Source organism: Dunckerocampus dactyliophorus, chromosome 18, assembly GCF_027744805.1.
Source record: "Dunckerocampus dactyliophorus isolate RoL2022-P2 chromosome 18, RoL_Ddac_1.1, whole genome shotgun sequence".
Taxonomy (NCBI): domain Eukaryota; kingdom Metazoa; phylum Chordata; class Actinopteri; order Syngnathiformes; family Syngnathidae; genus Dunckerocampus; species Dunckerocampus dactyliophorus.
Window position 1 is genome coordinate 3,230,946 of NC_072836.1, and position 26,847 is coordinate 3,257,792.

Below are 26,847 nucleotides of genomic sequence, written 5' to 3' on the forward strand. Positions count from 1 at the left end.
AGGGCCTCTCGGACTGATGGAAGTCCACAAGGTGCTACTGCGATGTCCTCAGACAGGAAGTGAAGGCCATTTGTCGCTTATTAGACCTGTTGCACATACCTATACATGTACATATACTGTACGTCATAGATGACCATTTACAGGTCAGTCACTGATGTCTTCTTGCTCTCATGCAGCAATTCATCACGTGGACGTATTTCTGATGGAGGCGAGCATAGGAGCGCAGACAAGCACTAATAGCGCGGTGATGGAGGCAGATAGGCAGAGGTGGCGAGCTAGACAGGAGGAGGTAGACGAGCACAGCTAAGTTGAGCTCGAAGAGGTCTGCTAGTGATTAAGGGATGAGCAGCCGCCACTTAGGGACTAGTGTCTATCTGCGCAAGCTCCGGGTGAAAAGTAGCAGGCACTCGCAAACAAGAGCCCACTGTCATGGTAGCTTAGCAACAGTCTCCCAGGCGACAGGGACTGACATCACTTCCCATCTCGGGGTGGCAGTGTTTGGGGTCGGCCGGTGTGGACATGCGAGGAGGATGCGCGTCTGCACCACAGCGACGGCGGCGTTTGCGCTGGCGGCGGCGTGCAGCCTGATTGGCGGTGATGCCAGGAGAAGCGCGGCCAAGCGATGCCATCTGGTAGGACTACTTGGCACAAGTGCACTCTGTGTGGCGCTGCGACATATTGAGCAGTTAAAATTAACACTGTGACACAATTTGGCAGCAAATAAAAAAAGCATACAATGTACTGTTTATTTCAGTGTGAGTCGTGGCCTAATGGAAATCAACAATTCATGTTCCTACAGTTTATTCATCATCCTCATAAAAAAAACTATCCATAATTAAGAGAGAGGCCTAGCAGAAAAAGTAAGATGGCAGTTAAAAAGGAGCACATGAGACCAGTGATGATGAAGGAAAGTGTTGGCGTGGATGATTAGCGTCACAAACTAATGCTCACATAATTCACTTCACACGCGCTGTCCCGTCTTCCTTCATTGTGTCCAAGCTCTGAGCTACACGGCATTTAAAAAAAAAAAAAGGAAAGAGTTCATGTTCGTGTCCCAACTGGCAAAGCGCATTTGGGATTCAACTGAAAGCGACACTCTTGATCCTGGGAAAGCTCCCTCAGATGAGGCCCATGATGATTTCGTCCTCCATGACGCTGGACACCTGGGGCATCCCAGGCTGGGGGACGGCGCCTCTTTGGGCTCCAGACATCAGCATCTGACCTGCACATGGGGGTGGGACCATTACGGAAACGTACGAGGAAGTGGGACTGTGACAGAACCACCTTCATGTTGGTTGTCTTTATTGCCACTTTATTGTTGTCATTCAAGCGTAACAAGAAGCTAGCCACTGTTTAAATGAATCTGACCTGCCATGGGCTGCCGCCACTGGGCCTGCATTTGAGCGCCCCCTCCTGGTGCAGAGTGGACCATCTGCTGTCCAAGCCCTTGGTGTGACATCATTCCGGGCATGTGGGACACACCCCCCTGCTGCAAGCACATGAGTGTGGTGACGACAGGGGGCGGGGGGAACGCTGAAGGCGATTTAATCGTTCTTTCTTACCGGCTGCTGCTGGCTGAGGAGGAGACTGCGAAGCTGCGGATTGGCTCCCGGGTTTGAGAGGCGTAGTATGGGACCCTGAGGTGGGGCTTGCCCGCCCTGCGTGACCTGATTGGGCGGTGCGCCGCTGACGGGCGGCTGCTGGTTGTTGGGACCAGCGGCTCTCATGGTCATCTGAAGGAATGTTGGACAGACTTCTTAATAGGGATGCACATACAAGAACATCAGTGAACGTAGCTGTTTCCACACATGCAGTGTCATGCACACACACCCTGATGCGTTCACTGCAGGACAACACAGAACATCCCACATAATGTCCGAGTCGCTACATGATCGTTATTGTTGTTGATTTGATACGAGGCTGCAAGAAACTCTTCTCGACAGGCAAGGATGATATTGTAGGGTTTGTGATGTCCGACTGTTTTGTGTCAATGAACGTGTCAGGCGGAGTGCTTTTGTGTGTGTGTGTATGTGTGTCTGTGGTGGTGGTGGGGGTGGGGGTGACGGCTGCAGTGCATGTCCCATGTGTGGAAACAGCTTTGGCAGGTGTCTGATATTCTCTTGGCTAAGTCAGCTGACAACATTAAAGTACAGAATTATAAATAGGGCTGGGCACCGTTTGAACTTCAACGATTCCGGTTCAGATTCAGATTCCTTGTTTCGATTATGGTTTCGAACGATTCTCGATTCCCATGTTTTTAAGAGTAAGGGTCATAAAGGTTTGCATGGCTTAAATGAGGGTGCTAAATAGAAATCTTTTTGGATGAAATGTCTGAGCTTTTCCATGAATTGTTTAATGATATGAACTTTTTAAAATTAACTTTACTATGACTTTCTCACAGGGCTATTTTCAACCAGTATATAAATATCAGAGCATTCAACTCAAATATAAATGTTATGAAGTTTCTTTCTACAGGAGTACACTTTCACAAAAGATGTTGACTTTTGAAAAGCTAATAAAAAAACATTTGCACATATGTTGTTTGTGTGTTCGTGAGTGTGTGATGCTGCTGCCACTTAAACATGCACAATCAAACAACTAGTAAAAGATTTGTCTGTGAAACGTACACGGACTAATGTTATCACTTGGCACTCGTATACTTTGTTTGCTGCCTCTATGTTGGTGTAAGCTATTTTTTATGACACCCTCATTTTGTTGTAAGTAAACAGGATATAGCCAATGGAGGTCTTATTTTGAAGGCCAGAAGTGTGTTGTGTGGGTTGAGAAGGTTTCTTGACTGTTGCTAAACAAAACTCTTGTGTGACTTGCTAATTCTGACAGCTTATACTCCTTTGCATGATTTTGTGTTGCAAATGTTACACTGAGCCGACCACTCTTTTATCTGATAGTACGTTTTTAGCCACTTCCTCTTCATTGGTGCTTGCGGCTATTTGTGACGTGCGCATCATCCAATGTGAACAATCCCAGGAGAATTGCAATGTTAGTCCCAGTTCTCATCGATGCTCGAGACTCGATGCCCAACCATAAACATAAATGTCCAATACATGAATTGCGCTGATATCGGAACCCAATACTGACACTGGATCGGATCGGACTCATCCCTAACCACGCACACACACGCGCAAACTCCATCTCGGAATGTGTGTGTAAGTCATGCAAACACTTTCCACCATTCTCTAGAGCAGGGGTCACCAACGTTTTTTCATGTGAGAGCTACTTTTAGAAAATGAAAATGGCCACGAGCTACTAATTTTTGTAGAAATGATTTTCATACCTTATTTCAACCCAAACAAATTAAAAATGTGCTTATTTACCAAAACATTCACAAAATGCTGGTATCCACAACTCACATTTTATGTTTCAGAATACTTTTCTTTCTAGTGTTCACATTATTAACTGAAAACCTGAATGAAAAGCAGGCCTGCGGGCACCTCATGTGGTCGTGGGGGGCTACCTGGTGCCCGCGGGCACCACGTTGGTGACCCCTGCTCTAGAGTGCATGAACCAATGCATCAAATATCATTCAAGTGTGCTGAGCACCAGCGGCATGCGGCTGCAAGACAAGCTGAGCTGAAGATGGTGGATGCTGCTGTTTGTTGTGCACAAATGATCCACAATATTTTGAGTTTGCTCTTCACTATGTCCTCCAGACATATTGCTGATTTAACTGCTAACTTTGCAAGAGTAAGACAAAGCCTTGTGCATTTAAACCCTCACGGCAGTTACTTGCCGATGCACAAAACAGACGAAACTGGCTTTTATTTTGAAAAGTACAGTTGCTTCTGTCTGTGCAACCCAGGACTATAGACTACATCACATGAGAAAATCAAAACACAGAGGTGCCGTCACGTGTTGCGTAGCTCTCACCATGTTGTTCTGCCTCTGCTGTTCCTCCATCATAGTGACCTGACTAACAGGGGGCATGCCCACCACCACCGACTGGACACAGCAAAGAGGAGGAGGACGAGGGGGGAGGAGGAGGAAGAGCAGTGTTGGCGTTATGAAGGAGAATGAAAGAGTTAAGTGTTAGCAAGAGTGCATGCAGCACACAAGTCAGCAGCAGCTGTCAGTAAAGGTGTCAACAGGCAGTGTGCGTGTGCATGTGCGTGTGTGAAAGAGGAAGAGTGTGAGTGTGTGTGTGTTTACCTGTTGCTGCACGTTGCCATGAGAGACGGGGATCGGGCCTGGGGGCCTGTTGAGGAAGTTCTGGTTGGGGGGGACCTGACCGGGCTGCATGGGCCCTCCAGCGCCGCCCAACTGCTGCATGGAGTAAATGACAAGTTTTTCATAAAAACTCGTCATTTAGTTTCATTACTCTGATAAAACAATGGCAGCACCTAACCAGCATTTCAATGAAAAAAAAAGAATATTTGTCACACACACAGAATACACTAGTTTGCCTTTTAGATGGACAAATACATGCAGGTGTGACAACAGCCATACTGCCACCTGCTGGTGTGGGGAGTCATTGCCTCTTACGCAGGATTAACATTCTAAATTCAAGTACGATTCTGCAGCAAAAAACTATACTGGGGTGGAAAAAACGTATAGGTTCACCATTGTCAAATGAAAAGGACTTTCATTCATTGTTGTGGTGCAGCTAAATTAACAAGAAAATAGCTTTAATGGAGACGTTTATGCTCAAGTTTTCCCCTCTTTCCACATTCACAACCAGAGGGAGAACGACTTCACCTCAAAACCAATTTTATAGCCGACGGCGTCTGGCACAAATGATAAAATGTGACACAAAGACACCTGCAGCCCTCACGCACACCTTGAGAGCCCAACAAATCATCCCGGGATGGCCCTAATGTGCATCGTGAGGAGACAGAACATCTGCCGAAGCTCCTCCTCCTCCCCCCGTCTAAAGTGGCGGACCAAGATGTCGGCTGCACTTTCCAGGGAAAAGCATCACGTGCTTAGAGGAGCGTGCAATCCCACAGACAAAATCTTGATGACTTGGTGCAAATTGAAATTTTAATTACGCCAAGATTGCCGCGGCTTCCCTATTAGCCATGCAGCGCTGAATATGTGATGATACACAAGAGGTGGAAGGAGAAAAAAAAAAAGTCATTATAGTTTCATGTGTTCTGCTGCCTCTAAATGGCCCGACGCTCAAACACACACGCACTTTGTCAAGATGTTACATTAGCGGGTTGACTAAACAAAAACTGATGAGGACAAATGGAATTCTGATGCACAGAAGGCCGACGTCAGGCTTCACATCGTTCCGAGCGGACGTCTTGTCGGTGAATTGTGTCCAAAGTGAGACCGCATGTGGCCGTGCCGGTGGAGGTGACACATTTTAAATGATGCTGTTGTCGGAGATGATGAGGAAGAGAGGCAGGAGGAGGATGTGGTTTTACCTCCATCAGGGAGACAGTGTTGGGGGGGAATCCAGTCTTCCTTGGCGTGTCCCTAAAGATTGGCACACTCCTTACAGCATGTCTCATGTAATATATGTGACATCTGGGCTGCCTGCTCTCTATTATTCATGACCGGCCAAGTTTAGCTTTGTCCAACGCCGAATTTCATCACTTTTTACACCGGCTAAGTCTGGGCTCAGGAACACTTAAAATTAATATTATTATTATTAGAATAAAACTACACATCAAAATGCGTAGCCTTTGTACCTACAGTCAACACTTACATTGTCAAACGTCTCAGTAAGTGCGGAACAGCACAAAATGGTGTGCGTTCACACAAAGTCATCACCAAAGAAAAGATGCTCTTTAATGCTCTTTATGGCAGCATTTCAAGAAATACTGCAAATGTTATACAGTGCAAATTGCGTGTGAGAAAATACATGGCACAAACGGCAATTCCACAACGTTACAACAGTGAAAGATGACATATTAAAGAAAATATGGCATTACGGTGATATTATTATATCAGATATATCCTATTTTTATTACTATTATTATAAAAATGTATTGACAACATGGTCGTTCACATCAACACATCATCATGATCTAGAGTTCGATACAGGGTGTTCCTGTCTGGACACAAAGGAAATGTAGAGTTGTGGTATTATTATTATTGCTTATGATTTATAATTATGCTGTTTGTTAGACATGTTTATTTTGTTCAATGTTCTTTTATTTTTTTGTTATGGATAATATGAGAGATTAAAACAAATAAATCAATGGACCTTTGCATCACAAATGATGGAAATCATATTGAAAAAGATATTTGTTAATATTCCAATTGAGTGATATGTGGGAAAAACACGTATTGCAGCTATAGAGATGATGATGATGAGGTGTCAGCTAATGTTGCAGTCAGGCTAATGCTAGCGCCATTAGCGTCTCAAAGAGACAGCGAGCAGCTGCATGCGGCGGACTCGCTGAATGGAATGTCAATAACAATGCAGCTAAACGCCTTAAACAACAGAAGTCAACTCCCCCGGCGCCCCTCTGCAACCCCCCCTCATCATCATCATCATCATTATCCTCCTGCTCACCCGCCCGCCGCTGGCACTTACCGCTCTGTGCTGCTGGATCTGCTTGTGGTTGGTGATGACCTGCCGGATGCAGTTGACGAAGCCGCTCTGGTCGTTGGGGATGAGGCCCATGAAGATTCTCTTCTTGGACGAGTAGAGCAGCATGAGTACCCGCACCTCGCAGGGAGAGGTGGTGTGGGGGAAGTGGACGCAGCCGGCCTAGAGGCGGGGTCACAGCGAGGGTTAGCGGCCGGCTCCAAATGCATAACGCGGGGCGGCGGAAACACTTACAAAACCGTTGGCCATAATGCGGTAGAGGCCTTTCAGCGACTCCATGTCCTTGTTGGTGAAGAGAAACTGAACCATTCGAGAGTTCCTGAAGAGGTGACCTAAAGTTGTCTGCACAGTCACAAAATAATACAAATTAGCTGTCATTAAATTTCTCTGACTTTGTGAATTTTCACAGGATTTCCAGTCTTATTTTGAGCTGTTGTTTGTGAGCCGTTATATTTTAACTTTCTTCTCATTTTTTTTCCTCTTAATGTCTTTATTCTCATAATATTTTGACTTTATTGTAACTTTTCCCCAGACCAATTACCCTAAAACTACAACTTAACTCTAACTCTTAACTCTACCTATTCGTTGTGGCAGTCCAAATACATTTGTGGCGGGCCATATGTATTAAAAACAAAAACAAAATATGCCTCCCGGATGCTTGCTTCCCCGGGGAGGTGTGCAGGGCACGTCCAACCGGTAGGAGGTCTCAGGGAAGACCCAGGACACGCTTGAGAGACTATGTCTCAACTGGCCTGGGAACACCTCGGGATCCACCGGGAGGAGCTGGACGCATTCCACATAAAAAAAAAAAAAAAAAAAAGACGCCCATGCACTAGCTAAACGTGCTGGACTTTAGGCATGGGTTTGAGTGGGCCTAGTGTGTGTGCACCCTAAATATCCACCTCAAAGTGAGCACTCACCAAAAGCTGCTGCGGGATGAGCTGCATGATGAGCTTCTGAGGCCACTGGTCCGTGTTTCTGTTGGGAACCACAAACCCACATCAGCAAGTGCATGTGAAAAAAGGAGCGACACAGGCGGCAGGAGAGCCACTCACAGGTTTTCTCCTTGGTTGACTTGCACTTGACACGGCAGCGAGCGCGTCAGGTTGGTGGCAGAGTCCATGGAGGAGGCTTTGGGCTTCTGTAGGGGAAGCGCAGGAGCAGGACAGGTCAGTAGGAGGAAAACTTGGAAGGAGACACGACTTCTGTTCAATTTGTAACATTTGGGATGCGGAGGAGCAGAGTTTTCAACACCCTCCCCGATCTGCGAGGACGGCGGCGGCTGTGAAGTCTCGGCTGCACGAGGTGAAAGATTTGTCAGGATAATTAAGCGAGGTACATCACGGCCACTTGCTATTTTTAAGACTATGTGAGAGCTCGTTTCATTTTTAAGATGGTCTGTACATCACACCGAAAATACATACATGCAAAAACATGTCTTATACACTTCTGATGAAAATCTTAAGACCAGTTGAAAAACTGCAAGAATGTACATTTTGCACTGTTTGGACCTTAAAAGTAGAGCTTCAAAATGCAAAAAGAAGAAACGGGAGGGAGACAAACATTTTGAGTAAGCAATTTATCGCAGAAAAGCATTCAAGTGAAATAGGCTGTTCATCAGATGATCAAAAGTTTAGGAGCACAGTCTTTAAAAGCTAAAATGTGGATTGAATGTGATTTAATGTCAGGTAATCACACTGTCATGATCTCTTAATGGCAAAGGCAAAAACGCTTTGCTGCTGCATAAGCAAGGCCTCTCACAGCGCGCCATTGCTGATGAGGTTGGACGCGGTAAAACAGTCATTTGGAACTTCTTCAAACATCCCGAGGCTCTTGGAACAAAAAAGTCAAGTGGTAGACCCAAAAAATGTCACCGGCCCTGAGCCGGAGGATTCCATTGGCTCTCCATCAAGACATGGGGCCATCCTCAGCCCAAATGAAGGTTGTTACTGGTGCTGAGTGCAGTCCAATAACCATCAGATGGCATCTGCCAGTGAAGGCTTTTAAAAAAGAAAAAACGTCTTCAAAGGCCTTGTCTCCTTCAAGGCCACAAAATTAATCGTTTGGAATTTGCAGGGGAGCACCAAACACGCGACATTGAATGGTGGAAGTTTTATTCTCTGATGAGAAAAAAAATGGAACCTTGATGGTCCTGATGGCTTCCAAAATTACCGACATGACAAGGAGATCCCACCTGAGATGTTTTCCACACGGCACAGTGGAGGGGGCGCCATCATAATCAGGTGTGTACATCCGTAAAAGTGGTACATTTTGCTTTGCTCAAAGTCTTGCTAAACAGCTGACAGAAGGGACGGGCGTGATAAATCACTTTATTGATTGTCGCTGATCAAGTGGACTTGATTTAACCTTTGTACACCTTATGTTGTGCAGTCGCTCTGTCCGTAATGGAGCAAGCAGCAGATTGATTTGCTGCCTCGACAGGCCGCGGTACAAATGAAAACAGGAAGTCAACAGAAAAAGGAGTGAAGATTGCTGCAAATATTGCCAGCTATACAACACGCAGTGAATGGAGATTATTACGTTCTGCTATGTAAAACCAATATGGAAATAATAAACAACAGAGAAATAGCTAATTGTGTCACTCCTCCCTAGACGAGCAGCTTTCCTAATGGCTGATGACACAAAGCGATGGTCTGTAAAAATCCCATCCAAAAAAAGACATTCCCAGCCGTCCAAGAACATCTTCCCCTTGTCCTCTGAGGGTGGACTCTGCTTGCAATGACCTCAATCAAGCCCGTCAGTTAAAAGGAGTAGACGGATGGACTTTTAAACACTCTTTGTCCTTTTGAAAAATGTCAGGGTGATAGAAAAAGAGATGACTGCTTTCCAAACACACTGGTGTTCCCATCCCGCTGGGAGAAGGGCCAACACTGTTCATCTTAAGTGCGTCGATACAGGATCAATGAGCAATCGCGCCGGCCCGCCATGGTCATCAGGATGACGACCATTACAGGGGCACTGTGCTGAGCGTGCATGCTCGTTTGAGGCGCAGACAGTCTGGGCGGTTGGGGACGTTGAGGCGTTTGATAGTCTACAAAAAAACAAGCATCTTAAATTTGTTTTTTTAGTGTCGCTGATGTTTGACTCCTGAAGGAGGAGACATCTTTAAGGTGCGGCGTCAAGACGGGTGCTGGCTCAGCACATATCAGCCACGCACCATCGATCTGACCTTGAGGGAAGCCAATCGCGGCCAGACGATAAACTGATTCGCAATTAATTAGGGAAGAGCGATAATCAATGACAGCTGCTTATTAACACCTGGGCAGCGACACGCCCACGTCAAAGCAAAGACGACCAATACCCAGATATTACTGCTTCATTTTGGTATTTATTTTTATATTTGTTGTTTTTTTATTGTCCCTCTGCATATTGTAAAAACAAAATGGATTATTAATGATATATTATACAAATTACTTTGTCCATAATGTAAAAAGAGTATCAAAGTGGCCCATCCAGCCTTCAATTTTTCTTAATTTTTTATTTTGTTTTTAATTTGAGAATTTTATTTATTGGAGAATTGGCAGCAGTTTTACGTTTTCTTTTCCTACCGTACCCAAAAAGAATTGAGCCGTGACGATGACGTGCTGTTTCACCCCTACTGTCATGTAAAATAAGATTATTTCTTTTTTTATTTTTAAGACTGTTTAGCTGGTTTATTAAAAGAACAATGTATAGACTTGTATTATATGAAAGGGATTCTTTAATTCTGTTGTGATCTGGCGTTATATAAAAAAATAGAACTAAAACCAAAAATATGGATGGGGCACAGTTGGAGGTGAGGGGGCCCCCCCTTTGTGTAATGGTCGGAGAAACACTGACATACAAAAAAAATAGGGCCGAGCGTTACCTCCTGCCACTCCAGCACGCCGCTCCACGCAACAACCTTGTTGGCCATGCCTTGCTGCTGTCCCATTGGATTCGGGTTTCCCGTTGGTGCTGACACCACTGGCTGAAAAAAAGACAAGTATAGAAACATAATGCAGTCAATATAAAATCATGCATATCATACATCAGCTGCACTCTGCTGTTGTTAAGGTCGTCACTATAGAAAGAGAGTTTGGTACCATGTTGGCTTGTCCCGACTGCGGCGTGGTCTGGTTAGGCGCAGGCTGCTGCTGAGGGGGCGGCGGAGGCTGCTGATTGGGTGCGGACTGTCCAGGCGTGGGCACCGCTTGCTGCTGGTTGGGAGCCACCTGCTGTTGCGCCATCAGCGGCTGATTGGCCGTGGTGACAGTGGAGATGTTTGGCTGGCTCAGCTTCACCCCCGACAGAGATGGGATGGACTGCTGACTGGCGAACGGCGGGCCCTGATTGACCATCCCCGAGACTGCAGGTTGCGTCGGTAAGTTAGATAGCAGGACAGTGCAAAGACAACGCCACAGATGTCCATGAAACATTGTAGCGAAGTGCTACATTCAGCAATTGAAGCCGTGCACCCACTTTTACAAAAGAATATGCAGTATGATACTCTTAACATTAGATGTGAGCTGATTATTTACTTTAGGATTTTCCAGAATGTATTTACTGACTAACTTCTAAGTGTGTTTTCTTGAAAAAAAAGATCTCCTTCAGTGATGTTCATAATCACCCTAACGCTCCAGCACCTTTTTGTGTTTTTATAAACAGCGTGTCACATCCTTTAAATAGCAACCATGCAAACGAGAACAGCAAGACAATAAGACACAGAGTATACAAGTATACACTTGGCTAACACACACGCACACACAGAGCTGGCAACTCACATCGGTTCTTCTGGCCTTTGGCTGCCTCCACAACCATCTGTGCAGCCACCTGAGCAGCAGTCATGGTGGGTGGATTCTGTCAGCAAGCAGATTAAAAGGAAGACAATGCTGAGTGAAACATTTCAGCCCAGCAACAAACACCGGCCGCCTGAAAAGGAGCCAAGAGCAAACGGCGGGAATTAAAAGGCCCCCGCTACCTGATAAGGATGAGCTGCGCTCATGGGGGGGGCGGGCTGCGGGCCGCCGACGAGAGGCTGATTGACAGTCAGCGGCTGAGGTGGGAGGACGGGCTTTAACGGCCCAGGACCTGCGCCCGAGGACACTGGAAGACAAGTGTAAGACGTGAATTCAAAAGCAGGTCATACACATGGAGTGCCATCCCGTTACTGTGTTCGCATACGGTTTCCATGGATACCAAAAAGTATAATGAAAATTCACCATCAGTCATCAGAGCTCACAAATGACTACTTAAAAACACTTTTCAATCTTTTCATGTCTCTTTAATATGAATAAAGGTTAATTAAAACACTTTAGAGTTAGACATCTTGCTTCTTTCCCAATATGGCGCCACATAGCAGTCATTTAACTTCATCCTAAACACCTGATATTTGTCCATTTCCAGATAAATACGATATTTTATTGAAATACAATGTGTGTACCTAAACTATCTGCGCTTTTATTCAGGCCAAGTGAAATTTGTCGTTTAATACATTTCAACACATTATTGTATTGTTTCACATTAGATTGTAATAAAAACGTATTCTAAAATACTCAATGTTGGCATGAAGGGTCAAATTCTAGTCATCAACATCGAAACCAGACTTACCAGGGAGTGAAATGCCCCTGACCAACACCATGTGGAAGGGGTCTTGACTGTAGTCTGGGTGGGGTTCGACGGCACCCCCTACAGAGGCTCGCTCAAACAACGCTCTCAGCGCGGGCAGTTTCCGCGGGGCCACCACCGAGAAGTGAATTCCTCTCTGAAAATAATACATTTAAATTAGTGCTGTCCGATGATACAAAATTGTTTTAAAATCAACTTGGGTCACAGTTGTGAAATTAATTAATCATGATTAATCACAATGTGAAAAATGTCGATTTTACTGTATTTTCTGAACAGAAACACAAATGACAAATGACAATTATTTATATATGTATTTGCTGAACACTAGTCTCTTTAATAGTAGTACCGTAGATCATTTGAATCACATTTTAACCCTGTTATTACGAGCCATGAGGGGTTGTGTTCAAAGACGCCACGTAACTTAAGATGAATCCACGTGTTGAGTGTACTGTACATGTATTTTCTGGCATTTCCGAGCATACTTAAATGTAGCAAATAGCACTTCCACGCTAGTTAGTGAGTGATGAAAATATCTACTTACTGTTTTTCCCTTGGTCCTTTTTTTTATTTAGACCACACATAATAAAGACGTTGTGATGTTCGGAGTGTCCGTGAATGTATATACGCTGTGCCTCCGTCTGCTGTCATAACAGAGAGGCGTATCTTGACATGATGCTCATGCGTTAATTATGCTAAAAAAAAGTTTAATGTAATTAAAGAAATAAAATTAGTTACCGCCGTTCATGCACTATTTTTGAAAGCCCTAATTTAAATTAAAGCTGTGAGCAGTGTTGAATGGAACAGTTCATGCAAGTAAACTTTTTTTTACCATTTCCTGTTGCCACTGGGTGGCACTGTGACTAATTCTGGAAGTGACTTAGCTTCAGGGCGTCGCCTTCATCATACACACCAATTACGATCAAGAACTGACCTTGTGAACAGAATTATTAAGTTTTACTAGAAATAATATTTTGGTGGTGAATCGTCAGACTGATCATCAAAGTTTGTCGCCATACCCCGTCCACATCCTACTGTACAAGAATGGCTTTGCAATTGGTCACTGTCCATCTGTCTAGTGTCTGATTTTAATTTGGGACTCGCTCGGTGGAGTTCATCACTATGCGACCCCTGGTTTTTGGCTTTGAGCCAAACCAAAATGGTCGATTTCCTGTTTGGTTGTGAATATGGGTTCTTGAGACAGACGTCTCCACCAAATTTGGTGGTGACTGGTGAAACTGGCTGCAAGAGCAAAGATGTTTTTCTTTTTTGTTTTTTTTAACTATGGGGGGGCGCTACCGAGTGACTTTTTGGGTAATTGTGTTTGGGACGCCTGAAATATGAAAATTTTCACTAGGCCCGATACGCTTGGAAGAACTACAACAAATTTGGTTGATGATCCGTGAAACTGGTGGTGAGGGCTAATTAAAAAAAAAAAAAAAAAAAAAAAAAAAAAATGGAGATGGCGTGTTACTGCGTGAGTTTTGGGGGTTGGTGTACCAAATTTTTCACAGGGCCTGATGCCCTTGAAAACAAGCTAAGGCTCCAAAAAAAATGTGAGGAAATGCATAAAATGATAAACATATCAGATCTAATAGGGCCTGGCCACGCTATTGCTCGTTGCCCTAATAAAACAACACCTGAGACAGTCAGCGCACAAAAGCAACATTTAAGACAACTCACATCTCTGATGATTTTCACCAAGTTGTCCACGGTGCAGCCGGTGTAGCTGACGCTCTCCACAGCAGGAAGCAAGTACGGTGGAGAGTTACACAGGAGGACGCACACTTTGTGCGTTTGACCTCTGGTGATAACAACAACAACAACAACAAAAAAAAGATGTACACTACATGAAATCACTGACGATAATGACTAAGTATAAGCCGGCGTGCTTACATTTGTTCTCTCATCTTCTTAAAGTCATCAAAGAGCTGTAAGGCCACGGAGAGACCCTCCGCAATCAGGCTGCAGCTCTCCGCTCCGCCCCCCATGAACCTGTGAGGGAAAAGTAGTGGGAATACTTGACGTTTCCGCAGTAGCACACAATGAAGGCGCACTAAAGTTCATTTACTGGATGCTGTCGATCCAGGAGACAAACTCAAAAGCAGAGCTGGTGGGAGCATGACACTGGACGTACGACTCGGGGGCGCAGTCCACTGTGTTGAACACCACAAGGCCGTACTGAGTCCCTCCGTACTGGTGAGGAAAAACAAAATGAGCAGCAAATCAACACGCTGGCTCCAAATGAGCGAGGATCACTCACATCGCCTCCAAAGTCTGTTTCCGCTGGCGGTCCTCCATTGAAACATCTGTGATAACATGAGTGTATTTATTAGTGGCGGCCCTACAAGAGGACAACTACAATTAGCTAGCTCATGTCATCACCGCCTTACTCAATAGCTGGAAGTATGTAATTCTTCCTTAGTGATTCAAAGTAGGGTCCAAGGTTTGCTGTCCCTTCAATGACAAACACCACATCAGACACCTGGTTGGTTCCTGGCTTAGTGGACGGCTCCATGAGTGCAGAACCTGACACCATGGATCTGCACACAGACAAGAAGCAGAAATAAGCATACCTGTAAATACCTCCCTTCACGTGCAATCCTACAGGTCACCTGTAATGGCTATTACTTGTGTTTAGCCTTTCTTCTTGGTTCTTTGGACCGGGTTGCTCTCAGAGGCGCAGTCACTGATCACAAAATTTAAAAGGTTTTCAAATTGTATAAAAAAAAATTACAGCAATATATTTGGTTACAGCGCTGGGCTCTTATCAATGATGAAGATCAATCAAGATACCTGAATGAGAGTACACAGAATCTATATAGCAATTGCCGAGCCTCTCTCGAAAGTAAAACTTAAGTTTGTGTAAAAGTGAGAGTTGAAAAGGAAAACTGCACCTTTTATTTGGTCATATCATCCACAATCCTTATGTGAGACAAAAACACGTCTTTCTCTTTTATGTGTGTACTAAAGACAAAAAAACAGCTAAAAAGAGGAGAGTAATTAATGCATGTAATGGGACACACCTATTCCGCCTACAAAGCTCGCTATTAACCTCCAACAAGGTTTTATGGTTCATATCCATGCTCTGAGCATGTAGTATCATGCAAATTCATGATGACATGTAATAATTACACTACTTTGCCCTATTTTGGTCATTTTAAGCACTAGCGGAACTTCCTTCCTGAGTGCGTTGATTTCACATAGCAACATAGAAAGGAACGCTAGCATTAACTTTTCCAAACTCAAAAACACAGCAGCAATGGCGACAGCTCCCATTTGTACAGTTAGTTACCTTTCGGCAGTTGCCTGAGCATTGTGAGTGTGTGTGTGGTGAAGCATGTCACTAGCCGGTGTGGTGTGGCGAGGTGTCAAAATGCCAGTAACAATGGTTGTAACAATGTCACTGTTGATTGGTTAATATGCAGGTCACATTATGTAAATGCAGCGTTGTTTGTCAGAAGGCTTTGTAGGAGGAATAGGTGAGTCCAATTACGTGCATTCTTACTGTAGCTGCCTCTTTTTGGCTGTTTTTAGATCTTTAGAATGCACAGAAAAGAGAGACTCACATAAGGACTGTCGATGATGGGCAGTATTCCAAAAAAGTGAGTGAGAACAATACATCAATTGTGTGTCTCCCAGTATTTTTCCTTTGCTTATCTGCGAGTGTTTTGCAACTCTAGTTGTGCTATGCGAGTGTGTCCAGAAGGCCTTCCGTGAGAAGCTATTAGACTGAATGTACAGTATAGTTGTAATAATAACATCTGACACAACCCTCCCTTTTTGCATTGAAACGCCCATATTTTGCCCTTCTTTCCAATCGCCCTCCTGTTTTCTACAGTTTCCTTATTCTTCTCGTACTTAATCTTTCCTGAAAAAACACCTCGGATACTGCCAGAGCAGCACTGCTTCCGGTCTGCTCGGCAACACTCGGGCAACATCGGGCCTTCAAAATAACAACACGGAGTGCAGTCGGGTCTTTGCACCCCGGCACACCCCCGTGCTCCTGAAAATTGTGATGGTGAGACCAGAATTTCCCGTATTTTCCAGAAATTGTCGCTTAATTTCAAATGTTGACATGTGTGATTTACTATACACATCAATTGTCATTGCCGAACGGCAACAAATGTGATATGAAAACAATTTCCATATGCAGCAAGTTTACACTATTCACTGGCAAGATAAACATTTGTCTGTTGAGTTATAAAACGAAAACGAGAGTAAAGTTAGCTAGCTTCGGTAGCTAGCTGCGAGCTAACAAGTAAAACCCCTTACACTTCACTCACTTTATCCATCTATTTCAATGAAATACTTAGCTCTGAAGCAAACGCGAAAGCCAAAGTACAATGAGAGCGTCAGAACAACAAAGAGGCTATGACTGACAGTAGCTATTAGCGTGAAAGGAATTAGCATGAAAACTCACATTTGTCAAAGAAGCGTCCAATCAGTCACAACATGGCGACCTTAGCCGAGATGCTCAGTATTGCCAGGAGCGAGCTCAAGGTTTTGGTGTGCTGGATGAAGTGAAAACACAAATGTTTAAATGTCACAGCATGGTTCAGTAACAGAATCGTTCGTTGTATTTTTACCGGAAGGAAACACAAACCAGCAGTGACGTAGCTGCTCTTCTTCGTCCTCAATTTAAGGATATTCATATAGTCAATTGGGCGCTCTGCTGCTATCTATTGGTCATATATATATATATATATATGACTTGTTCATTTTTGTGCTGCATCGCCCAGTAGATGTCAGCAAATATCTACAGTTGATGTCTGATGTTTCACGACGACGCCGTGAGCTCTCAAATGTATCATTTATTGATGTTGGATGTGGATGTGTTGGATGTTTATTATTATAATTATTCCGTGCATTTCCTCGCATTTTTGAGGGCCTTAACATGCATGGAAACAAAATAAAGTTGGCAAGCGCATGTGAACATTTTTTGTATTTCAGGGGTCCCAAACACGAATATCCAAAAAGTCACTCGGTAGCGCCCCCCATAGTTCTTTTTAAAATTTGCTCCTGCAACCAGTTTCAACAATCACCACCAATTTCGGTGGAGACATCATGACCGGACGCACAAAAAGTCTCAAGAACCCATGTTCACAAACAAAAAGGAAGTTGGCCATTTTGGGACAAAACCAGGGGTCATATTTGACTTAACTCCTCTTAGGGCTTTGACGAAGGACCCCAAATCAAAATCACGGATAGTAGACAGACGAATGATGAGAAATTGAGAAGCATTTTAGCCAACGTCATAGGGTGTGCATAGAGTGCGGCATGGCAACAAACTTTTATGGTCAGTCTGACGACCCCCCACTGAAACGTAAACGTTAACAACTTAGCTCCACAAAGTCAGATCTTAATTATAATTGGCGAGTATGATGAGGCTGACACACTGGAGCTATGCATTGGTCACTTCCTGGGGCCTGTTCAATGTTGCATGCAAAAACTGCCAAAATCAACTGCCAAATAACTAACCAAATTATGAGTTATTTTTACAAAATGGGGCATTTTGCAACATGTTCCTCAATGCCTCTGTGAATGATGCATGAATCTATCAAGATGTTGGTGCAAACCAGAATTGTTGGGCCTTATTGGACTTCTCAGCTCAGTGCAGGTCACTCATATGATATTGAACAGTTGGCATCACTGCTTTGCATTTGTGTCGCATGCTTCCCTGTGAAAAACAACAGCAGCTGTTTTGCACGCTAACCTGCCCGCCACCTCACTCGCAGCTAACGCGGGGCTGTAACACATCAGCACGACAACGCACAATACAGCATTTGTGCGTGTCCAACAATAGCGCCGACTCCCTCGCGGCGTCGCCTGCCAGTCAGCTCAGCAAACTGCCACAGAGGCAATGCCCCAAATCGATTTAACCCAAATTCCACAGAGGGCAACGAGGAGCTGCAGGCGCTCGCACGCCGATTGCGCTTGTTTGAAACAGCAGCAAACATGGCTGCTTGGGCGCTGCCTAATTAATTCATCAAGGCCAGGTCATGGATTTGTTTGTGTCCATAAATATTGAAAACACACTGCAATATATTTTATTCTTTATTTGTGCAGCCAAGCAGTGGCACAAAACACTTTGAGGCATACGAGAGGAGGGGGTATGGAATGCTTTAGTTTCATTTTAGCACAATGGTTAGTATACACTTTTAGTGATCTATTACCAACAGCAAGTAAATTGTGTGTGTGTGTGTGTGTGTGTTTTCCTTCAGCACAGTCAGTACCAGAGTTGCAAAGAGGCTCGGAAATTTCCATTCAGTTTCCAGAGGAAATACTCCAAGGTGCACACTTTCCGTGGGTGTTAATGATAATACATTTTTGTGAGTGCATCCTATATGTAAGGAAAATATGGTTTGTTATTGCACTTAAACATGTTTTTTGTCCATTATTCCATTTGATTTTACTCATTAGATATATTTATGCACGAGCATTTATCTGAATTTCTGTTAAGGTATGCATGAATGTCACACTGACTTGCTGAGATTATCTGCTCGAAGCTAGAGGCCTCTTGTCTCCAAAACAAGTCCTCCACATCCTTATCACCTGATTCAGCTAGCCTTGGGTGTCTAGGCATGTGAGTCTGCCCTTCATCATCTCTGTCCCTCACAGAAGGTCACCCTTTCCTTGTATACGTGTTTGCCTCTATTAACTAACATTTCAGCAGGAAGCCGTCTCTTCAGGTCGTACTGATTTGTCTCCTCACATGCAAGTTTTATTCAACTGCATCTCTCATTATTCTCGAAGAACTTGTCTCGACTCCCATCTATTTTGGAGCCAGCAGCAGATATTCCCTTAACAGTATCCTATATGTACCACACTTTTGGAAAACACTGTTTATTTGCCCACAGTCATTGGCCGTTAATTGTTCCTGAGATGCCACACTGGAGTATGGCCACATGGGGGTCCTCTGGTCCAGGCGTTCGCGATGGAGACAAATCATCTTCTGTGTGTCGGCCCCCAACTGGGAAGCTGAGGGCCAGAGGGTGCGCTCACCACAGGCAACCACAGTCGCCGTGCTGCTATCCCGCTGCAGCGATAGGAACCAGAAGGAGACGCTGCTGAGATGGTCGTCTAGGTGGGGCCACGGAAGGATGTTTATGTGTAAAAGGTTGTTCACAGAAGCTTCTTTCCGGCAGGTGATGTTTCAGCAGAAAAAAAAACCTCATTCCAGAGAAGGTCATTTCCCAAAGAAACAACATTCGCCTCCACAGTGACGGCTTCTCATGGTCGCAAAGTCCTCTTTTAGAATGAAATGTGCCACATAATACGTACGTAGCTTCTTGAAAAGGTCAAAATATCTTTGTAGTCAAGATTGTCAAAGGCTCCAAAGGCTTTCAGCTCAAGCTGCCATCACACACACACACACACACACACACACACACACACACACACACACACACACACACACACACACACACACACAACGTGAAGGTTAATAAATGTACAGCAAACAGCACGTCCTCTCAGAATGCATCATGTCCCCAAATGCCACCATGCTGATTCACATCAATGCTATTTCCTTAAATAATTCCATTCTATTTTCACTCCAACTCATCACAAGGACGCAAACTATTTCACATATCTCTGAAAGATAATATTTGTATACTTTTTAGAGGTGTTCCTATACTACTGTGACCCTCCCATGACGTAAATAAGGCAGGCTAAATATTAGAAACAGCTCTCAGGTCGATGCAGTCCCAACTACAACCACAAAAATGAACAAATTATATTGCAATACTATGGAAAGTAAACTTGGCTATTCTTTTGAGTAGTCAGTGCACAGCTTGTATTGCTGTAAAAATTAACTATGCACTAAAAATGAGTCAACATACATAAATTATTGTCTAAATAGCTGGCAAAATAATTGCCCTGCCTGCAGTCAAGCATGGTGCACGAGTGCTGTCGGCACTAGGGGACCTGCAGTTCATTGTGAGAGGGGAAACATGAATTCCAACAAATACTGCAATATTCTCCCTTGGTGGTGTCATGTCATGGGGCTGCACGAGTGCTGCCAGCACTGGGGCGGGGGAGGGCCGCGGTTCATTGAGAGAAACATAAGTTCCAGCAAAAAACAGTAGCAAGATTTGTGTCTTGCCAACAGTCAAACATGGGAGTGGTAGCGTTATGGTCCGGGGCTGCACGAGTGCCACCAGCACCAGGCAGCTGCGGTTCATTGAGCGAAATTTCAACATGTACGGTGACATGTCGAAGTAGCTCCACTGTGGAAACTGGGCAGCACGGCAGTTTTCCATCATGATAAGGAGTCCAAACACACCGCCAAGCTGATGGTGATCGAGTGCATGGTTCCCTCAACAAGCTGCAGCTCACCCAGCGCCAGTAGCACTCATGCAGTTCCAGGCCATGACACTACAGCGGCCAAGGCAGAAGATCTTCAGAATGTCACAGTACATGTTGGAATTCCTGTTTCCCTCAGTGAACCACAGCTCCTCCATGTCTGCAGCATTCATGCAATTCCAGGCAATGATGCTACTGCCACCAAGGCAGTGGATCTTCAGAATGTCACAGTGCATATTGGAATTCATGTTTGCCTCAATAAACCACGAGACACAATTATCTTGCTACTGATGTCTGTTGCAAGGTTTAGACAATAAGGACAGGTGTTGCCTAATTTTCAGTCAATAGTAGATCTGTACTGCCATACAAGCTGTACACAGACTACTCTAAAGTATATCCCAGTTTACTGTCTTTAGTAATGTCCCTTGACAAGATATAATAAAATGCTTGCTCTATAGTACGCACTTATGGATATAGTGCCTGGGACATCCCAGCATGGTCACATGGCACATCACATGGTTCATCTTTAGTGCGGTGATTCATTGCTGTGTATTATTCTAATCAGCTAGATTAGCATTAGCGGCTAAGGCCTCGCCTGTCATCAGTTAATCCCTGCAGTGTGATATAAACACCCCCATTCCCCCCTCCGACACCCACCCACCCCATTCTGCCTCTCTCAGCTCACTGAACTGAGTGAAACTAAATGATTTTTTTTCCCTCCACCACAGTGGGAACGTTGCCATGGAGACGCGAACCCCCCTCCCCAGCCTTAGCCCCTCCTCCCACTTTTCTTCTTCAGCATCACGGCTTCTCAAGCTGGTGTGTGTGTGTTGCAGGTGCCCCCGTAATGAGTGTCTATATGCAGAGCTGTCCTCCTCCGCCGCGCACGATTCTTCAGCCCATTTCGCCTCCTCATTCTCCTCCATGCCATCCACCCCCCACCCCTCTTCATCTTCCTTCATTTGTCTAATCCTCCTCCTCCTCTGTCATTCCCCTGCACATCCCAGCTCTTCCTTGTGCGTTGTCTACAGCTTTAGGAGGAGATAATGACCACATGACAGATTACACGAAGGTTGGGGGGTGGGGGGGCTGCCTGTCGCTCTCCATTTTGCATTTGGGCAAACTGCGGTGATGATGCAGAATTCATGACAAAGTGGTTGAATAATTACAGGCAGGAAGTCAGCGTGCTTCTTGTCCAGCTGGTCACACACGCGGCATCCCACACAGTGTATCCCCCAAAAGAAGCCACATGGTCGCACGGTACATATTTTTTTTCTTTATTTTCCATCACCCCTCACCATTGTCCTTGCACCGAGCTCCCATTCTCAGCTTTAAAAAAATCACTCATGAATAAATCCTTTATTTAAAAAAAAAAAAAAAAATCCAAACTGCAGAGAGATAAATACGCAGAATTAAACAACGCTCGTTTCCGTCTGGGTCACCCTTGACAACACGTTCCTTGGGAGTCATCATTAGTAGTATTAGTATCAAGTTCACTCTCCGAGCGTCACTTACGTGGGTTTTCATTGCATCAAGTTGACATCATTCATGTTAATTACAAGCATGCAAACCTCCATGACCATTCACAACTGCACAACACAAGACAGCGCGGGGGATGGGGTGGTGGTGGGGGCATAGGTGCGCATATGTGGTGAAGGAAAGAGGCCAAGATGGAGGAAGAGGACGTAGAAGGTGAGATAGGAGGAGAGAATGAGTAATGAGATGGTGGAGGCGGGGGTGGGGGGTAAAACGGTGGCTAAATGGGGTCAAAACAAGCGGAGGTACTGGTGGGGGATGATGGAGCCTTGGGACACCGCTGGATCAATGCCTTTTACCATTTCTACAAGATGATCCATAATCTACAGGTCACATGGTACACACACGTACAGAACATGTACTAACAGCAAGGTGTCATGGAGGGGGGGATTGAATTTAACAAGGCTCCTGAGGCCTCACACACTTCCTTTCAACACTAGCTGCACCCTTCACGCTTGCCTCAGATGTTACACAAAATACCGAAGCACGACAACATTACACGACACCGGGGGAAGGAGGGGCGAAGTGGGAGGAGCTTAATGATGCTAACGAATGCCTGCTTACGTGGACTGCAACAAGCTACATGAATACAGTTTAGACGACTCATCCTGGTAAAGCAAATAACATCACAGCATTTAGAGAGTGTCGACCCGCTCATTATCTCCCCCAAGGAAAGGAATGTCTCGGAATGTCTTAGAAGTGATTTTATGTGACTGAGCCATCCATCCATCTTCTTCTGCTTATCTGAGATCGGGTCGCGAGGACAGCAGCCTAAGCAAGGAAGCCCAGACTTTCCTCTCCCTGGCTACTTTGTCCAGCTCCTCCCGGCAGATCTCGAGGCGTTCCCAGGCCAGATGAGAGACAGTGTCTCTAACGTGTCCTGGGTCTTCCCTGAGGCCTCCTACCCGTTGGACCTGAACACCCTCCTAGGGTGACGCGGGGGAGGCATCCTGATGCTGAGCCATGCCCAATTACAAATCTGTCAGTTCAATCTCCCAAGGTAATAAGAGTCTTTATTGGGTTTGTTCCGCACCAAACTCCTCCAAGCATGCCTCTATGGAGCTTGCTTGGTGCACTGGGAACAGCTAAGATCCCCAACAAAGTTGGAAGCATACAGTTGGTCCAAAATGTCTTGTTAGGATAAAGAATGAAGATTCAAGGACGACCAAGCACTCTCATCCAAGCTCTCACTGATTAAAAATTAGGGGAGCACAATAATTATCAGGCCGATATGAAGAATTATGACATACCAATAAATCTAATAACATTAAAAATAGCCTTGCTAATTATGCTAATTAAAAAAACAACAACGAGGCAAGTTTACATGTACCGTGCTGGTGAGCAAATCAAGCGCTCCTTTTGTCTCCTGCCCGTGATGTTGACGCCTGTCATGCCCTCCCCTGAGCTCACTTGTAAACAGACAGTCAAGGTTTCAGAGGAAGACATTTGGCATACTAGTGGCACCAAATGCTCCGCGATGAGGAGGGAAAAAAACACATGGAGCTCAAACGTCAAACCTTATCAGCCACCTGAAACGCCAGCATGGCTACGCCGTCCGGGGTCTGCAGTGTTTGAAAAATGCAAAAACGTTTGCCAGAGACGACCCGAGGGCTAAAGCCATCTGTGATTTTGTCATGGAAATGATGGCAGTGGACGACCAGCCCTTTACCATCGCTGAAGATACTGGCTTTTGTCAGTTATAAGACAGTAATCGGTATTGGTCTTGAGAAGCAGAAAGTTATTGGCTTGGGGGGGGGGTATCGTGCATCCCTATTAAGAAATTTGTCCAAATACTTTTGCATATGCAGGCATGTCCCCAAGCTGTGTCAGTGGCGGTTCGGCCAGGCAGTCATCAGCCAGAACCGCCACAGGTCAGTGGGAAGGAAGAATGATGAAAAACGTTCAGTCTCCATCTTTAACCCTCTGAGTGGGTCCCTAAGGGACAGATGGACACTCTCAGCTTGCTAAGTTGTCCCCCAAGACACAAAGTTGATGCAAACTAAACTTGCTGGGCTCCCCATTATGTTTTTGCAGCCTTTTCAAAACAATTTGAAAGTGTTGCCCACATGTTTCAGAATAAAAGCGTGATAAAAAATAATGATACTCCAATCGATCGTCCACCAATCAGTATCGTCCGATTTCCCTGAAAAAGGATGTGATCGCCACATGTCAATAGATGCCTTTCAACGGCGATTACAAAAGCCAATCACCTGTGGCTTGTATTATTGCAGCCCGCAGCGATCCATGCATGCAGTGTAGTGTCTTGCCATAACGTCTTGGGTAACGCCCTCCTCCCACTTTCCTTCACACTGTGAAGGTGTGCCAAAACAAAAACACACATCTTCCGTGTGGAACTTACCTGCCAACACATGCCATGAAAAATATCTGGCGGGGGTAGCACGTTAAAAAGCTTTCAGTTAATACGGGCATTTGAAGAACAAACACTTGACAAAGTATGGTGAGCTTTGGAGGCTCTTGGTGTAATCATCAGTGAAACGGCAGCAACGCTGGACAACACTCGCCTGTATGTGTGTCAGAAGGCTAAGCAAATAACCCCCCGCCCCCGAAAAAAAATGAATTCATGGGACGAGATGACCAGCCTTTGTCAGCGGTGGAAGACACCGGGTCACCGACTGCTCTCTCGCTTCGTGCTCCCCGGAAGTCGTCATAGAACTTCACCAATGTACTGTCGCATGTATCGTCTCCTTAAAGAAGGCGTCTCATCCTCTGGAAGTTTCATCAGTGATAGGCTGTATGTTCTCTTGCAAAAGTAAGTCAAATATGTGCTGTCTAACTGAAGGTGATTTTATGGTTCCTGTTTTCATATTATTTAGCCTATAGCAGGGCTGCAGCCAGGAATTCTGGTCCCCATGAAAAAAAAAAAAATCACATTTGCCCGCCCCCCTCCTTTTTTATTAATACGAATTTTTTTATTAGTAATAACTTCTTTTTTGGGCCCCATGGCAGTCAGAGGACCTTGGAATTGTCTTATATGGCACCCCTGGCCAATAGCACTCGTCATAAATAAATTGAAAAAGGTATAGTTGCTCTATTTCACACATGGATGATCGGTATCGAAATCGGCAGCATAAAACCCTCATTGCAACTTCCCTAATAAAAACCCGTCAAGGACATGTTGCAGCCTGCGTAAACGTCCACGTTCTCCCAACTGGTGCAAAGAGACACACAACAACACGGAACAGTCACACAACAACGTGGCTCCTCGTGAAACTCAGAGACTTGTGGAAGGTTTGGGAGAGTAAGCGACAGGGGAGGGAAGGTGGGGTGATGAGCACAGAAACACACAAGGTCACCAAGACACACACACACACACACACACACACACACACAAATACAAAAACACGCAAACAACACACTGATCGAAGCAACACAGACGTGTGCGTCCTGCTTCAGCGGACTTGAGGACAATCCAAAGCATGATGGGGGAAATTAAACGGCATGTCACCATGTGTCCTTGTGTGATTGGGAAGAGTCCAACAGTTTTGTGTCTCTCATCCCGGTTGTGTCCCGCTGGCGAGCGAAGGAGCAAAAGAAGAGGACGGGCGAGACGGGCACAGGAAGCGTGAGGAAGACGGACACATTTGAAGGTAACATGCTCAGGCCGAGTAAGTCTGTCCTCACTTTGCGGCTCCTCTGACATCAATGAAGACCACCACACGCAGGTCCTTCACTCTGGAGGACAGCGGCGGGTGAATAAGCCCTGGGGGGACGGCGTCCACAGTCCACCACGGGCAAGTCGTCCCGCTAAGTACTACGTGTTTGTGATACAGTACGGCTTAGACTGTACACTAAAGAAAAATATGCACATCTTCTTCTTTGACAGTCTGTACAAGAGCGTGAAGCTTTGGTCCCCGTGTCAGGTGACCGCTGGACGATGGCTTTCTTTTTGTTGTTGTTGTTGGACAGCGTCTTATGTCACACTCCTCCTAGATCAAATACTACACGTCGACTACGCACGCACAGCAAAGTGAGTGTTTGGAGCAGCTACCGCTTGAAATGCGACAAAGATGTTGTTTTGTCCCGAATGTCTGCAAGTCTCTCTTTGATGGAAAGATTTATTCACAGATGAGAGGAGAGAAAGAAAAGTCCGCAGGCGGAGACACGACCTGAGGAAAGAGGAAATGAAGAGGAATTAGTTTCCCGACTGTACGGGGGTGAGGGAGTGGTTGCATAAGGCGTCCGCCTTAGAGCGCTCGCATCTGACAGCCTCCTCTTCGCACACTCGCTGTCGGGTCGAGCTTTTACACACTTGACCCGTTTCCCGGCGCGGTTCTGACTAGAAAGCATCTGCGGTGCCGAGCGTGACACGAGACACAAAAGATCTGGGACGGCGGATAAACAAGAAAGAAATGAAAGACGTCAAACTCACAGCTTTAATCGGAGTGAGGACTGTCCACCACGATGTGCGGCTTGGAGGACGGTGACGCGTCGCCCTTTGACACAAACGTACCGATTGCTTTTTCCTGCGGAGAGAAAAGAGTCATTACATTTGGTTGAGAAGGTGTTACAGTATTGTCTTCTTAAAGGGGTCCTATGCTGCTCATTTCAGGGACTTTTAAAATGATATTGGATGCCAGTGGGGTACTATGCTATACATAAATCTCAAGTTGTGTTCATGGTAAATCTCTATTCTTCTCCTCTTGGCCGACATGCTCGGGTTCGGCAGCCTCCTCTCTGGGCCACGCCAACTCTGTTGCGATTGCTCCCGCCTCTCGCCACCACTCAGAGCTGCATAGAGACACGCCCAACTCAGCAGTTACGGTACATCCTAATGGTTTTAACATTAAAGAAGAATTTGATGTAATTGGATGAATATTGGAGTATCTGGCTTGGAACTGCGCTTTGTCTGTGAAGTACGT

At 45.2% G+C, this 26,847-nt stretch overlaps 2 protein-coding genes across 6 annotated transcripts in view; both read right to left on the reverse strand.

The window, feature by feature from the left end:
- Positions 1–665: 665 nt before the first annotated feature.
- Positions 666–16,784, reverse strand: med25 (mediator complex subunit 25). 4 transcript variants are annotated; one of them, XM_054759409.1, is made up of 22 exons: positions 16,714–16,741; positions 16,548–16,638; positions 14,740–14,813; positions 14,518–14,667; positions 14,388–14,433; positions 14,196–14,320; positions 14,021–14,119; positions 13,808–13,928; positions 12,110–12,263; positions 11,481–11,605; positions 11,284–11,359; positions 10,606–10,868; positions 10,389–10,490; positions 7,576–7,661; positions 7,441–7,498; positions 6,755–6,862; positions 6,506–6,682; positions 4,168–4,281; positions 3,889–3,960; positions 1,563–1,733; positions 1,369–1,489; positions 672–1,222 (listed from the first exon to the last, which is right to left on the reverse strand). In XM_054759409.1, exons 4-22 carry the CDS (start codon positions 14,661–14,663, stop codon positions 1,119–1,121), a joined length of 2,268 nt encoding a protein of 755 aa, XP_054615384.1. In that variant the 5' UTR covers positions 14,664–14,667; positions 14,740–14,813; positions 16,548–16,638; positions 16,714–16,741; the 3' UTR covers positions 672–1,118. The 4 variants fall into 4 exon arrangements, with proteins under 4 accessions (XP_054615385.1, XP_054615384.1, XP_054615386.1 ...); XM_054759407.1 differs by lacking the exon at positions 14,740–14,813 and having other exon boundaries at positions 682–1,222; positions 16,714–16,784; XM_054759410.1 differs by lacking the exons at positions 14,740–14,813; positions 16,714–16,741 and having other exon boundaries at positions 666–1,222; positions 1,369–1,486; positions 16,548–16,707.
- A 5,358-nt stretch (positions 16,785–22,142) lies between these two features.
- The window catches only part of syt3 (synaptotagmin III), a 33,562-nt gene continuing 28,857 nt past the window's right edge, over positions 22,143–26,847 (reverse strand). For both annotated transcript variants that reach the window (XM_054759481.1, XM_054759482.1), the window contains 2 exons: positions 26,358–26,451; positions 22,143–26,094 (listed from right to left, as the gene is read on the reverse strand). In XM_054759481.1, coding sequence (XP_054615456.1) covers positions 26,362–26,451 — 90 coding nt within the window. In that variant the 3' untranslated portion in view covers positions 22,143–26,094; positions 26,358–26,361. The remainder of the gene's footprint in view (positions 26,095–26,357; positions 26,452–26,847) is intronic.

Coding starts and splice junctions, on each gene's coding strand:
- med25 (XM_054759409.1), bottom strand. CDS start 14,663: ATGGTGTCAGGTTCTGCACTCATGGAGCCGTCCACTAAGCCAGGAACC. Junction 6,863..7,440: donor TCATCCCGCAGCAGCTTTTG/GTGAGTGCTCAC, acceptor GTGACTGTGCAG/ACAACTTTAGGTCACCTCTT. Junction 1,490..1,562: donor TCCTCAGCCAGCAGCAGCCG/GTAAGAAAGAAC, acceptor ATGTGCTTGCAG/CAGGGGGGTGTGTCCCACAT.